Here is a 13,343-nt window from a genome sequence, read left to right as displayed (position 1 = left end):
GGCAAAGCAACCAGCTTCGCAGGCCCAGCCTGGATCTGAAGTAAGCAGTGGTGTGGGCCAGCCCTTGGGGTCAAGCCACAGAGACCCCTGCTCCCAACTGCTAATTAGGCCACGTGGCTGAGTCTTTTTGTAAATACTTGACTACATTGTTTTTGGAGAAAACACATTCATTTTCTCTAAATATTTAAGAAATAGCTGGGCCTCTGAAGGTTTGAAGTGTCTGGTGGGGTCCTGAGGCCCTGGGGGGGTGCTGTTGGGAAAGCCCTAGGGGACTGGAGGGTAGAAAGCCTGGGGGTCTCTGGAGAGGGAAAGCCCTAGGGGGGGCTGAGAGGGAGGGAAAGCCTGGGGGTCTCTGGGGAGGGAAAGCCTGGGGGGGGGGCTGGGGTAAGGGAAAAACTGGAGGCAGGAGAGAGAAAGCTTGGGGGGCTGGGGGGAGGGAAGGCGGGAGGGGGGCACAGAAGGGAAAGCACTTTTCCTTTCCACAGTCTGTAAACTGTCTGGAGAGCTTCAAAGTTGGAGAAACCATAAAAAAGAAAATAAGAAATAACAAAAAGGGAAGTTGCCATAGAAACAGCCCTCTCTCCCTCCCCTGAGCCCGCTGGGGCTGGCACCAGAGTGTGGAAAAAGCTCCTTGGCTGGCCCAGGCTCACACCAGGAATGTGGCGGCAGCTGAAACTGGGTTGGGGCAGGCTCCCACCACCAAGCACAGCAGAGCCCAGCCGAGTGACATTCCAGCCACTGAGCAAGTAGTTACCCTCCATTCTGGCTCAGCTAAGGGCTGTGCCTTCCTGGACAGGACAGGATGAGAGTGGGCCTGGGGGCTGGAGGAATTTGCTTGGCCTTGGGTCAGTTTCTTTAGAGAAACTGGCTTTAGGAGGCCCATGAACTGGGACTGGGGTGCCTGGGACGGGGGACGCACATTGTATCAGTAAAGCAACGGCAGCAGGCCAGCCCCGCTCTGGCAGCTGGAGGAAAGCCCTGCATAGCGACGCAGCCACAGTGTTCCCAAGCAGCCCATCTCTAGGCGTTCCCAGGAACATGCAGCTGCACCAGGCTGGGCCAAGGGTGCTGGCCTGGGGAGCCAGTGTGAGCTCACGGCCATGGCCGCTGAACCAGGCCACAGGCCTGATCTGACCCTGTTCCTGGATCTGTCCCCCATCAGATGCATAAGACTGGTATGAGAAGCGCTGGCTGGTGGCTGCACTGGAGGGAGGCCTGGCCCAGACACCACATTGTTCAGTCGTGGGCTCCAATCCTGTCCCCCCAGGCAGTTCTTGCTGAGGGGCTTGGCTGTCACCTGGCTTTGCCCTGTGTGACACCCTCAATCTTGGAGCTGAAAGATCTTTCTCACTGTCCAGAGGTAACAGGGGCTTTGCCCAGTGCTGATCAAAGACTCAGCAGTGGGTGTGGGTGGGAATGCTCTAGCCACCCCTGCCCCTGTTCTAGGCTCTTTCTAGTAGAGCCCAACAGCAGAGCTGCAAGCCCAGGCTCACCCTGACCTCAAGGCCCTGCCAGAGCTGTGAGTGGACGATTTCTTAGGCTTCCTATGACCCTATGTGAGATGAGTCTCATGGCCTAATAGCCTCCCACCAGGATGGATGTTAGAGATGCTGGAACAAGGCTAATTTCTTGGGCCAGCCAGACAAGCATTTCCCCTTTGGACCTATATCAGCCTGGGCCCTTTTAGAGGAGAGAACTTTGTCTATAGAAGTTCATTAAAGGCGTGGTGGTGCACACCTTTAATCCTAGCACTTGGGAGGCAGAGGCAGGCAGATTTCTGAGTTGGAGGCCATCCTGGTCTACAAAGTGAGTTCCAGGACAGCCTTGTCCTCCAGGACTGGGCCTCTCTAGCATGGTGGAGAGGACCCAGGCTTGACTGCCTCCCCTTCACAATAGGGCCTTTAGCCCAAAGGCCTCCCACCCAGGCCCAGCTTGGGCACTGCCCAGACCCTAGGATTACGACAGCTCTGAAAAGGCCCTGGACCAATGATCCATTCCCCAGTGTTGGGCTCTTCTGACCGGGACCTTCGAGCCTACAGATTGCCCTTACTGTCCACAGGAGGGTCTGGTATTCCAGTATGCAGGGGTTCTGTGCTAGGGCATGTGAGGGTCTGAGGATCTGAGACTCGTGGCCATGCTGTGTTTCCCAAGCCCTTCAGGTTCAGCTGCTGATGGCCTCGCTGTAATTGGTCATTTGTTAATTCAGCCACCACCATCTTGGCAGCTACTCTTCTGAGACGGTAAAGAGAGCCCATACCTCTCCCCACCACACACACACACACTTAGTTACTCAAGCCTTCTGTACTACCTCACTCTCAGCTTTCTGGAACATTCTTCTCTGTGAATCTTCCTGGAGGCCTCATGGTCTCAGCCCCCTTTCAAGTAGGTCTGGAAGTAGCTTGTGATGTTCCCCCTACCCACAACCCACACACCTACCTCCATCTACCTCTGCGATACCTGAGCATGTGCCTTCCCTGGACCACGGTCACCACCCCCAGGCCCATCCCCCAGGCACTGTTTGCCTCTATCTTTGTAAATACAGTGATGGGCTTCTTCATGGTCCACATCTAAATACCCACCTAGATATGCAGCTGTCGGTGGCTCTACTGTGGTCCCATCAGGCCTGTGGGGAGCAAAGCAGGGCACCTGAGTATTCTGTCAATCCTCTTTGGGTATTGATTCCACCCAAACCAAGGCCAACAGTTCTGGGGCAAATGCTGGGCCCTGGGATAGCAGAGACTGTAGTGTCCGCACATGTCATGCTTCTCTGTGTCTCCTCTTGGAGAACCCCCTCCAGGCAGCCCATTCCTGGTTCCCTGCCCTCTAGGCCCCACCTTGGGGCCTCATAATCCCAAAGTTGCTGGGCAGGTGTGTAACCACCACCCTATGACCTTGACCAATCTTGCTTCCTCAGAACTAAGGCATGGCTTTTGGGATGCTAGAGGTTCTCTCATACCCAGATTAGTGTGATGGGAGAGGAGCTGGGAACCGGTCTGAGAACAGCTGAGGTCTAGACCTGCTTGGGGGTTGCCAAGAAACACATTATCTTTCGGAAAGAAGTGACTCAAGGGGCTGGGGAGATGGCACAGCCAGTAAAGCTGTTGCTTTGCAAGCAAGAGGACCCAAGTTAAATTCCCATGTAAGAACGCCGGACATGGTGGCACGTGCCTGTAACTCTATGTGAGGGTCTGAGGAGTGCTGTAACTCTATGAGCAGTGGCTGAGGAGGAGGCAAGGGCATCTCTGGGGCTTGCTGGTCAACCCATCTGGCCTGATTGCTGAGGTCCAGGCCAGTGAGAAACTTGCCTCAGAGGAAGTGGGTAATGTTCCCGAGGATGGCATCCAAGGTTGTCCTTACACACACACATACACACACACACACACACACACACACACACACACACACACACACACACAGAGAGAGAGAGAGAGAGAGAGAGAGAGAGAGAGAGAGAGAGAGAGACATAACTTGAGGCTGTGGCACCCTTGTGATCCCTCCAATAAGCAAAAGGCAAGTGTCACCTGGGAGACTCCTAACTGGGAGAAGAGGGACAGATGAAGATGGAGGGAAGAGAGAGAGAGGCCTGGCTCCGGAATCCAAAGGCTCTCCTCTGGCTCCTGTGTCTGAAAGAAGGACCCTCACTGCTGCCCACAGGATCCATGAGAACCCTGTGGGATTCCCAAGGTGCAAACCCTGTCTGACGCATTCTTCAGACTGAAGCCCGAGCCCCACGCACCCTTGGGCTTTGAAAACAGCCAATGAGGACTGGTCCAGCTTTGGAGACACACCCCAAAGGAGGACCAGCTGCCCGGGTGGGTCATCTGAGGAGGACCTGGCAAAGCCCCGATGAATGTGGCCAGTACACGTGGCAATATGGGGCCCTCTGGCACTTCCCGGGGTTAGGTCTCTGAATCAGGTTTGTGGAGCCTCTCCTGTTTCCTGACTGGGAGGGGAGCAGGGTAGCGGGTGGGGAATGAGGGTGCTGGCTCCATGTAGACACCTGGCCTCAATCCCAGATGGTCAAGCCGAGCTGCGTGCTGAACGATGGGTCTCTATGGACGGGGAGGAGCCTCAAAACTACAGCCGCTGGGCCTCCTCCCTGACCCTGGCCCTGGCCCTGCATCCGGGACAGCTGATTTCCTGTCACTAGTGGCTCAAGGTGGCCAACAGCCAGTGCAGAGCTAGGGACAGCGCAGAGAGTCCCTGTCCAGGTGGGGCTTAAGTACCAGCGGGTTCTGATCCCTTGACAAACTTAAAAGACCACATGCCTGGTTTGGGTGATAAAATATTAAAGACAAAAGATTTTTAAATGACTTCATTTTAAGTAGGGAAAACAGGCCTTGGGTGGACCCAAGAGTCACCTTAAAGGAGAAGAGATAAATAATTTAGCAGCAGGAGTAACTAGAGTCTGTCGGCTGCCAGCTTTAAGAGAAATAAAGGGGGTTACAAGAACCCTGAGCGTTCTCAGAGTTTTAGAGACCCCCAGGGCTTTGAGGAAGCCAGACAGAGGCAGGCAGGAGCTGGTGTCTTGAGTGAGGGGCCCTCAGAGCCAGTAGTTAACTGGGCAGTGGAGGGAGGCATGTGGTTAGGCCTCAGGCCAGGTCTCCAGGAGACCTGAGAGATAGTTTGAGAGAGGAGGACCATTCTGTGGAGCCCAGCAGCCGTGTCAGGGAGAGCTTTAGATAGGAATGGTGTGCACATCATGAGCTCCTCAGGGGGGTGGTCAGAGCACAGATCCTGAGAGACAGTTCTTGCAGCCCAGCTGAGGAGACATTTGCCAGCACTGGGCAGGGAGGGGCCCATAAACTGGGCTGGTATCCTTGAGTAAGCTGGGAGTGCTACATGACCTTTTCGAAGAGTTTCTCCTCTCTTCTCTCTCTTCTCTCTCTCTCTCTCTCTCTCTCTCTCTCTCTCTCTGTGTGTGTCTCTGTCTCTCCATATATACATACACACATATATATACATATATATTCACGTGTGTGTGTCATTTTCTCCCTCATTCTTTTTGATATGGAATGGGGGGGGGTCTCACATATCCCGGGCTGCTCAGGCTTTGAACTCCCACCCCTGCTCCCACCTCCAGAGTGCCGAGATTACACCACGTGTACACCAGCATGGCCAGTTTGTGGGGTGCCGAGCATTGAACCTATGTGCACACCAGGTAAGCACACTGCCAGAGGCGCTGATGTCTTCAATGCTGTTTTGAAATGAGGTCTGTGTCGCCCACCCTGGCCTGGAATGCTGCGTGCTGGGACCTCAGGAATGCTTGCCCCATCATGCTTTGTTATGATTGGGACTCATGGTATGAATTTTCATTTCCACCAAAAATTTTTAGAAGTTTAAATGCCAGCATTTGTGAGGTGAAGGCTGGGGGGATTAGGGGTTCAAAGCCCTCCTGGGCAAGCTGAACCTCTAAGAAGCAAGGCTGGTAGTGGGTGAAGGCGTTTGCTGCATAGGCCTGGTGACCCTTTGACTCCATGATGAAAGAGAAGACTGACTCCTCAAACTTGTCCTTTGACCTCCTTGCTGTACTCAGGCCGTGGTGTGTGCTCACAGTCTCACAAACTGACATACAAAATAAAATATAAAAAATTTAAAATTAGGCCAACAACAACAACAAAACCTTGGCCATCGTTTCTCCTGAGCGTTTCCCTGTTCCCTCCCCTTCTCTCCTGTTCTGGAGTCTTTAGCTCCCCGTGTGTTTCTGCTTCTCTCATCTCAGCTCCTGGAATGACTTAGAGACCATCTTCAGGTCAGCCTAGCAGTTCCTCAGGAAGGGCCTCACTCTGAATGGGTCTGTTTCAGCCCTGCCAGCTTTGGGATTATTTTGCAGGCGAGTGTGGTATTCAGGGCCTCACTCGCACATGTTGGGCCCATGCTCTTGACTGAATCGAGCTCCACAGGCTCCTGGCTAGTTTGACTTGGGGCTTCTGCCTGCCCCTCAGCCCCTCAGCTTTCCTGGTGAGCATTGAGTCCAGCTGCAGCACCCGCATGCTCCTCAGTGGCCTCTCTCTCTCTCTTTGGTCATTCCTTTGGTCTTGATGGACTCTTTATGGGCTGTGTTTCTCTGAATCCTTTGCTTGCTTGCTGACTTATGTAGTGGTGTGGGGATAGAGCCCAGGGCCTCCAGGGTGCTAAGCTAACAATCCTGAGCCCTTTCCAGTCTTTTAGACTTCACACAGTACGGATTGAGGTCCTTCTGCGCCCACTGAAATGTTCTTGACATTGGTCGATTCGAGATGGTGCCTTCCATCTTGGTTTTGCTTTTAGGGCTTGTTGGGTATCGTTTAAGTTCAGGTTAATTATTCTGAACTACTAAGGGAACTCTGCCAGTACCCTGTGTGTTTCCAGGTCTCCAGCTGGGTGTTTTCCACCCTGCACACAGGTGGCTCTGTCCTGGGGCCTGTGTACACTGACCTCGGCTCGACTGGCTGACCAAGGCTCATCTTTCCTTTTCAGTTTTTCCAGACAGGGTTTCTCTGTGTAGCCCTGTCTTGGAACTCTCTCCGTAGGCCAGGCTGGCCTCACTCTTTGCCTTTTCACAGGCTCCCAGCCCCCTCTTCCCCTCAGAAGACTCTCAGACTTGCCTGGATTCTTTTCCCAGCCCTGCAGCCTGGAGACCCTCCTTGATTGTTTCCACCCCTTGGGGCTCCCTACCCTCCCCTTACTGACTGGTGCTCGTCTCTATCTCTCGTTTTTAGCTGCTTCTTTATTTTTGAGGGGACAAGTCCAATCCCACATATTCTGTCTTTGCTGGAAGCAAAAATACGTTCCCGTCACTATAGCCCGATACCAGATGAGGGAGCCCAGCTAATGCCATTCACCTTCTGGGAGCTCAGCAGATGGGACAGGTGCCAGCTCTCAGTGGAGTCCAGGCATGGGCACTGCCCCATCACCTGACATGGTCCAAGGGTACAAGTCTGAGGGCAGATGCTTCTCGGCAAAGAGGAACTTTCTGATGCTCACCCCCAGAGGTCACTGAATGGGCACGCTCATGCTTGCCCAGAATTCTACCATCAGCTGACGGTCTCAGCTTCAGAGAGATCTGTTCCAAGCTACAGAAGGTCACAGATCCAGGGGCCGTGGGGCCTCTCTGGAGCAGGGTGACTAGTAAGTACTATTCCTCTGGGTCTTTCCCTTCGAGACCACATGGGCTCTGCTGGAGAACACGGGCATTAGAGGCGCATGGAGGCTATCAGCTTGAGGCATGGCTGGTCTCAAACTGACTAGACACACGGCAGAGCCTCCTCCGTACCCACACTGTCACCTGTCCCAGCAGCTTGAGGTGCAGTGGGGGCCCCACATGGGTTCTCAGTCCTAGCTACTGTTGGGTGGTCAGGTCAGCTGGGACACACACTCCTGCTTCCTGCAGCATCCTTCAACCGCAATACCAGGGTGTGTTTGTGAAGGACACGATGGGGCTCTGTGGTTCACTGGAGAGCTAAGGAGCTGTGGCCTTGTGTAGTGGGCCCGTGCAGTCAGAGCTCACGGAAGAGCGGAAACAGTAAAGCAGGGTCCAGGTGATAGAGCTTCATCCAGAGCCCGGACACAGAGGCGAGGCCTTTCTGCCCATCGCTGCATGGGCTCAGCCCTTGGTGGCTACAGATCGGGCTTTACAAGCCCTGCAGGAGCTCTGAGCTGCTAAAGGGGGTCTTGCTTTGGTCGTTCTGCTCATGGTAGTCTAGCTTATAAAAGCAGATACCCACCATCCTCCTTGTGCCTAGTCTGGCCTAGGGGACCTGAAGTAGGGCCAGAGCCCAGTGAGTCCTAGATTCCAGGCTAGAAGGAAGGTTGCCACATGGGTGAGAAGCACAGGTTCTTAGGTCTCTGAATCCATCTGAACCTCCAGGTGCTTCTGTCCTCAGGTCCTTACACGCTGGGTACATCCACGTCCCTGCACTAACGGACCATGATGCTGTAAAGGCAGCTTTCCAAAGATACAGCCTAGGCCACACTGGATATGAGCCCCAGGGCTTCTATAACCCCGAGACTCCAAGCCAAAGTTCCAAATTAGAACTGTCACACCCATACACATGCACACACACACCACGCACACACCAGACACACACACACTCACACACACCAGACACACACACACACTCACACACATACCACACACCACACACACACACACACACACTCACACACCACACACACACCACACACACACACACACACACCACATACACACACCACACACACACACACACACACACACACACACACCACACACACACACACACACCACACACACACACCACACACACACACACTCACACACCACACACACACTCACACACACCACACACACACACACACACTCACACACACACTCTCACACACACACACACTCACACACTCACACACCACACACACACACTCACACACCACACACACACACACACACACACTCACACACACTCACACACCACACACACACACACACACACACACACACACGCTGAAGCTGTCACTGAGTTTCTAAGGAAAGGAATGGAGGTTTGAGAGTTTGGTCAGTGATGTGTGCCCTCCCACTGGCAGGGTGCTGATTCCAACCCTGTGACCCTTCTCCTGGATACAGGCCAGGGCAAGAACTTCAGCACACAGGCCAGGCTGGTCATGCACCACTCCCATGAGGCCCCAGACAGAGGGCTCAACCAAGATTCTGGGCAGCCATGGATAGTTGTGCATGTTTCCCCAGGCCACAGAGCAGGGGCTTAATGTCTTCACCCTCCTGCGCCCTGTCTCAGGCGGGAACCCCAGTTCATTCACTTTGTTTGGAGGGGGATACCTGTTCAGCTGGGGAAGAGGCCCTTGACAGTGGCACGTGAGGGGTTAAGGTTGCTGTCCTGTGCGCATTCTGCCTGGATCATTATCCCAGCTCCAGCACAGGCAGGAAACAGCCTGCTGTGTGGGGGAGATTAGGGTGCCAGGAGCCAGGACCCAGGACAAAGGCACATCCAGGCCAGCTGCTCCTGCCTAGCCCTCACACCTGTTTCAGTTTGTTACTCCTTCTTGGACAGCACAGGGCTCATTTTTCAGTCCTTCAAACTTTTTAGAGGGAGCTGGAAAGATGGCTCTCAACAGTTAAATGCACCTGCTGCTCTTGCAAGAGATCCAGAATTTTGGTTCTCAGCACCACACCAGGTGCCTCACAGCCATCTTCTAGCTCCACCTCTGGGGATCTGACACCCTCTTTTGGGCTGTGCCAGCAATTTCACAAGTTTACATGCAAGCATGCACACACTTTTAAAAAATATACGTCCTGAACAAAGGAGGGACCTAGGAGTCCCTTCAGCTCTCCTCCTTCCCCGGGGCTTTCTGCAGAGCAAGACACCCGCTGCTCATGCAGGCAGCTGGGTGACAGAGGCCATATGGGCCCAGGCAGCCTCACAGTCACATGATATAACTCCTAGTTCACCTTGTGCGTTCACTGCGGTGCCTAACAAGGGCCTCACCACACAGGGCTCCTCATCTCTGGGGTGCTGATCCTCCTCCTGGGGCAGACCTGGTCAGAGCACCCCCGTGTTCCCTGCAGCTATGTTATGGGGACCTCAACCCAGGGCTAATGTGAGGTCCACTGCTCTGCATCAACCACGAAGCATACATCCTGCAGACGGGGGTTGGGGGGGGGGAGGACGACACTCAGTATCCAGGGAGGAGGGCACAGGTGAGCTGCAAAGGGCCGGGGAAGGGAACAGGCAGGTGCCTGTACTGTCACAACCACATCTTGGGAGTATCTGGGTCTATTAGAGATCATTAAAAGGCATTTTCCCCGGAGTTCCCCAACCCGGCTTGTATGGGAAGCAGAGGGGAGCGAGGTGCCCAAAAATGCACTCAGAATCAGCCCCAGGGCGAGCCAGGCCTGCAGCATCATGACATCAATAGGCTGGGTGATCTGATAAGCAGGGACCGAAGTGGGCAGTGAGGCGCTGTGAGACCACTTCCCTATGTTTCATCCTTACCCAACAGCCTGGCGGTCTCCTTCACTGGGTCCTACACACAATGGCTGCGTGCGAGAGCCTCTGAGGCCGTGAGTCTACTGGGTTATGGACCTGGGGGGGTGCTATGTCTCTGTTGGCTGTGGGATGCATGGCTGCCTTAGCATGTCAGAATATGTCCAGGGCTCAGTGCCACCTCTGCACCATACTGTTTCAGGCTCCAAGCCAGTGGGTTCTTGCCCAAAAGGTCCTGGTACTGTTGAGTTATGGCTGGAGGCTGCTCATAGGCTTGCTGTGAGGCAGCCTTGCCTGTGGCACCATCTAGAAGACCCAGGTTCAGGGCAGGTGGGAGTCTAGGATTCCAGCACCTCCCTACCATGAGTGTTTGCTGCTTCCTTAAGGGGGACAAGAGTCCAGTGCTAGGTACACAGTGGCCACCTACAGCCAGCTCAGAGGGCTGCCTGTCATCAACTATCTTTTCAAGTATATATAAAAAAAAATTAATTGACTCCATCTGTGTTGGCCTAATGACTGATTAAATGACTAATCATGAAAGTCTTAATTAGAACCATTTCCCTCAGAGCTGAGGAGGGAGGAGGGACCCTGACAGCCTCCAGCATGTGTCAGGCACTGGGTGAGCGGGTGAGAGACCCAGTGTGCCATCAGGCCCGAGGTCGTCTGCCAGGCCTTCCCGCGTACGTTACCAGAGGCTGGATATGTGTCAGCCCCCTCACTGGTGGGGCTGCAGGCATAGGCATTCTTTCCATCGCAAGGCATACAGCTAGAGTTCCTGGGGGGAGTGTAACCGGAGCCCTTCCCCGATTGATTCTGTGGAACGCTCATGTGTGGCTGGACAAATTCGCAGCCACACTTATTAAATCAAGTCCATCCTTTGCAGCTGACACGACTTCATATCGTGCAGGGACTGACAGGGCCCTTTGTCATGTAGTGAAATTCCAAAACATGCTTGGAATGTCTCTGCAGGAATGCGGCGAGGGGCCCTGGACGGAAACATGCTCACTCCCAGGAAAGCCTGCAGAAGGTGCCTGCAGGACCAACCGACGGGCACCTACTGCCTGCCTGACCTTGGTGCTGGGGTGGGTGTACCCATCTATAATCCCCTTCCTTCCTTGTAAGAGTGTTGGTCTGGCTTTGGGTGCCCATGTGTTAAGGCAGAGACCAGACTTTGAGAACACAAAAAACCTTTTTTAGGACCCCACCCCTCCCTGCTGTCCAGCCCTTCCAGGCCTAGCGCCAGCCTCAGCAGTGAGTCAGTGGAGTCTGGAGGGCAAGAGCTCCTTGCACTCAGGGAACAGGCTCTGTACTTGCTGGTCTCCTTCACTGCTATGTACACAGGTGACAGGACCTGGGGAGCTTCCCACAGGCCGTGACTGCCGGAGGCCAGAGCAGTGAGGCAGGTACCAACCTGTGCCCACAGGGCCTGCTCATGTTAAGCTTGGTATTGTTGAGATCTTATGCATTCTGGTCCCTACCAAAGCACCCGTTTTTAGGGAGCACAAAGGGACATATCTGTATTGGGATGAGATGTTCTAGAAGGATGCCTGGGAGTTTTAAGAGGCAAACAGGCTCTCCAAGCCCTGTATCTTATGTAAATCAGACCCCTGGCTCCCCTGCCATGCTCTGAAATTACAGGGTGGCATGTCACTCTCAATCTCTGCAAAGGGGGAGAGCTCCTTCCTCATTTCTTCCTTTTGTCTGAAGCCTCCGGGTGACAGCAGTGACTGCTGAGTCTGACTCAGGCAAATCTAATCAATGAGACTGTCTGAGGTTTCAAGAGTCACCGGATGGTGGCCAGGGTCAGTCTCTCCCCAGCACCCAGAAGCCCAGAGTATTTTGTGCAGGCCAAAGGGATAAGGGTAAAAGCTGGCTGGTTTTATGTCAACTTGACACAGCTAGAGTCATCTGAAAGGATCGAACCTTAATTGAGAAAATGCCTCCGTGAGACCTAGCTGTGGGACATTTTCTTAACTGGTGATTGGCGGGCAGTGGGGTGGGGGCAGCTCACTGTAGGTGGTACCATCCCTGAGCTGGTAGTCCCGGGTTTTATAAGGAAGCAGACTGAGACCGGGCATGGTGGCACACGCCTTTAGTCCCTAGCACTCAGGAGGCCGAGGCAGGTAGATTTATATGAGTTCGAGGCCAGCCTGGTCTATAGATAGAATTTCAGGTCACTCAGGGGTACACAGAGAAACTCGAAAAACAAAACAAGAACAAAACAAACAAACGAACGAACAAAGCAGGGTGAGTAAGCCATGATAAGCAAGCCAGTAAGCAGCACCCCTCTATGGCCTCTGCATCAGCTCCTACCTCCAGGTTCCTGCCCTGTGTGAGTTCCTATCCTGACTTCCTTCAGTGATAAACAGTGATGTGGGGTGGAAGGTGTATAAGCTGAATAATCCTTTTCCTCCTCAGGGTCATGACGATTCATTGCAGCAACTGAGACCCTAACTCGGAGACTGTAGTGTGGAGTCAGGTGTGCCCTCAGAGATATAGTCCCAGCATGGCCTGGGCCCACCCCTGATGCCATCGACAGGATCACTCTTGGGTCACTCTTGGTGGGATGACAGCTGTCTGAACTTCTCAGCTTCTCCACCTACAAGCCTCCTGGGCGTTGGAGCCATGTTTCTATGCTGAGGGGCGGAGGGTGGGAGGGCTCCAAGGGGGCTGTAGTGGCTTCCAGTTCAGACATCATCTTCCAGCAAGTGTGAGGGGCTTCCTTCTCCTCAGGCCTGGCAGGCTGAGTCAGTGTGCAGTGTGATGTCTGAAATGTGCATACCTGAGCTGGCTGAAACTGTTCCCTCCTTGGCATCTTGGCCTCAGACTCCAGTCTTTGCCAGGAGAGAGGGAAGGTTATGAACTATGAACCAGGCATGGCAGCCAGTCCAGCTGGGCTAGGCAGGGACAGGGGATGTAGCCCTGCGGTCCTACCTCTCTCTAGAGACTAACTAGAAAGCTAGGGACCCAAGTGATCACAGCTAGACCCTCTTGGAGATCCCTGGAAGAACCAGAGCAAGGGTTTGCTCGGGACAGCTGTAACTCCATGGCTGTGTCTCTGTGTGGTTGGGAGTGGTAAGAACATTCGGGCACAAAGTATGGCAAATGCTGGGTCACAGATCCTCAAGGTGTTCCCGGTAGCCGGGCAGCAGTAGGCCAACAGGCAGAACCAGGTGGGGTTGGGGCCCCATGCTAGGTCTGAGTAGTCTGGGGTCAGAGGTGATATGGTGCCAACATGACAGAAGACTCGGGGGCTGAGGAACACTTGAATTCGCGCTCTCTGAGTACTGGGGGAGGGGAAGCACTGCAGGTCTGGTCTGAGTCTTTTTGACTCCAAGCTCAGACCTCAGGAGTCCAGCAGAGGCTCACCAGCCAGGCTCCTTATAC

General features: G+C 54.0%; 1 protein-coding gene across 40 annotated transcripts in view; it reads right to left on the bottom strand.

Annotated features, from left to right (window-relative positions):
* The window catches only part of Morn1 (MORN repeat containing 1), a 61,865-nt gene that overhangs the window by 483 nt on the left and 48,039 nt on the right, over positions 1-13,343 (bottom strand). For 33 of the 40 annotated variants that reach the window (XR_003955040.1, XR_003955047.1, XR_003955041.1 and 30 more), the window contains one exon: positions 2,580-2,623. Coding sequence is in view for 23 of the 40 variants with exons in the window: in XM_030253895.1 (XP_030109755.1) it covers positions 2,580-2,623 (44 nt within the window). In the remaining 17 variants the exon portion in view is untranslated. Of the gene's footprint in view, positions 1-2,579; positions 2,624-2,675; positions 5,566-13,343 lie in introns of those variants that run through there. The other 7 variants (XR_003955044.1, XM_030253897.1, XM_030253896.1 and 4 more) reach the window with 3 other exon arrangements.

The sequence above is a fragment of the Mus musculus genome, chromosome 4, assembly GCF_000001635.26.
Source record: "Mus musculus strain C57BL/6J chromosome 4, GRCm38.p6 C57BL/6J".
Lineage (NCBI taxonomy): Eukaryota > Metazoa > Chordata > Mammalia > Rodentia > Muridae > Mus > Mus musculus.
Note: the sequence above shows the minus strand (reverse complement) of the source record. Positions and strands in the feature narration are given on the sequence as shown.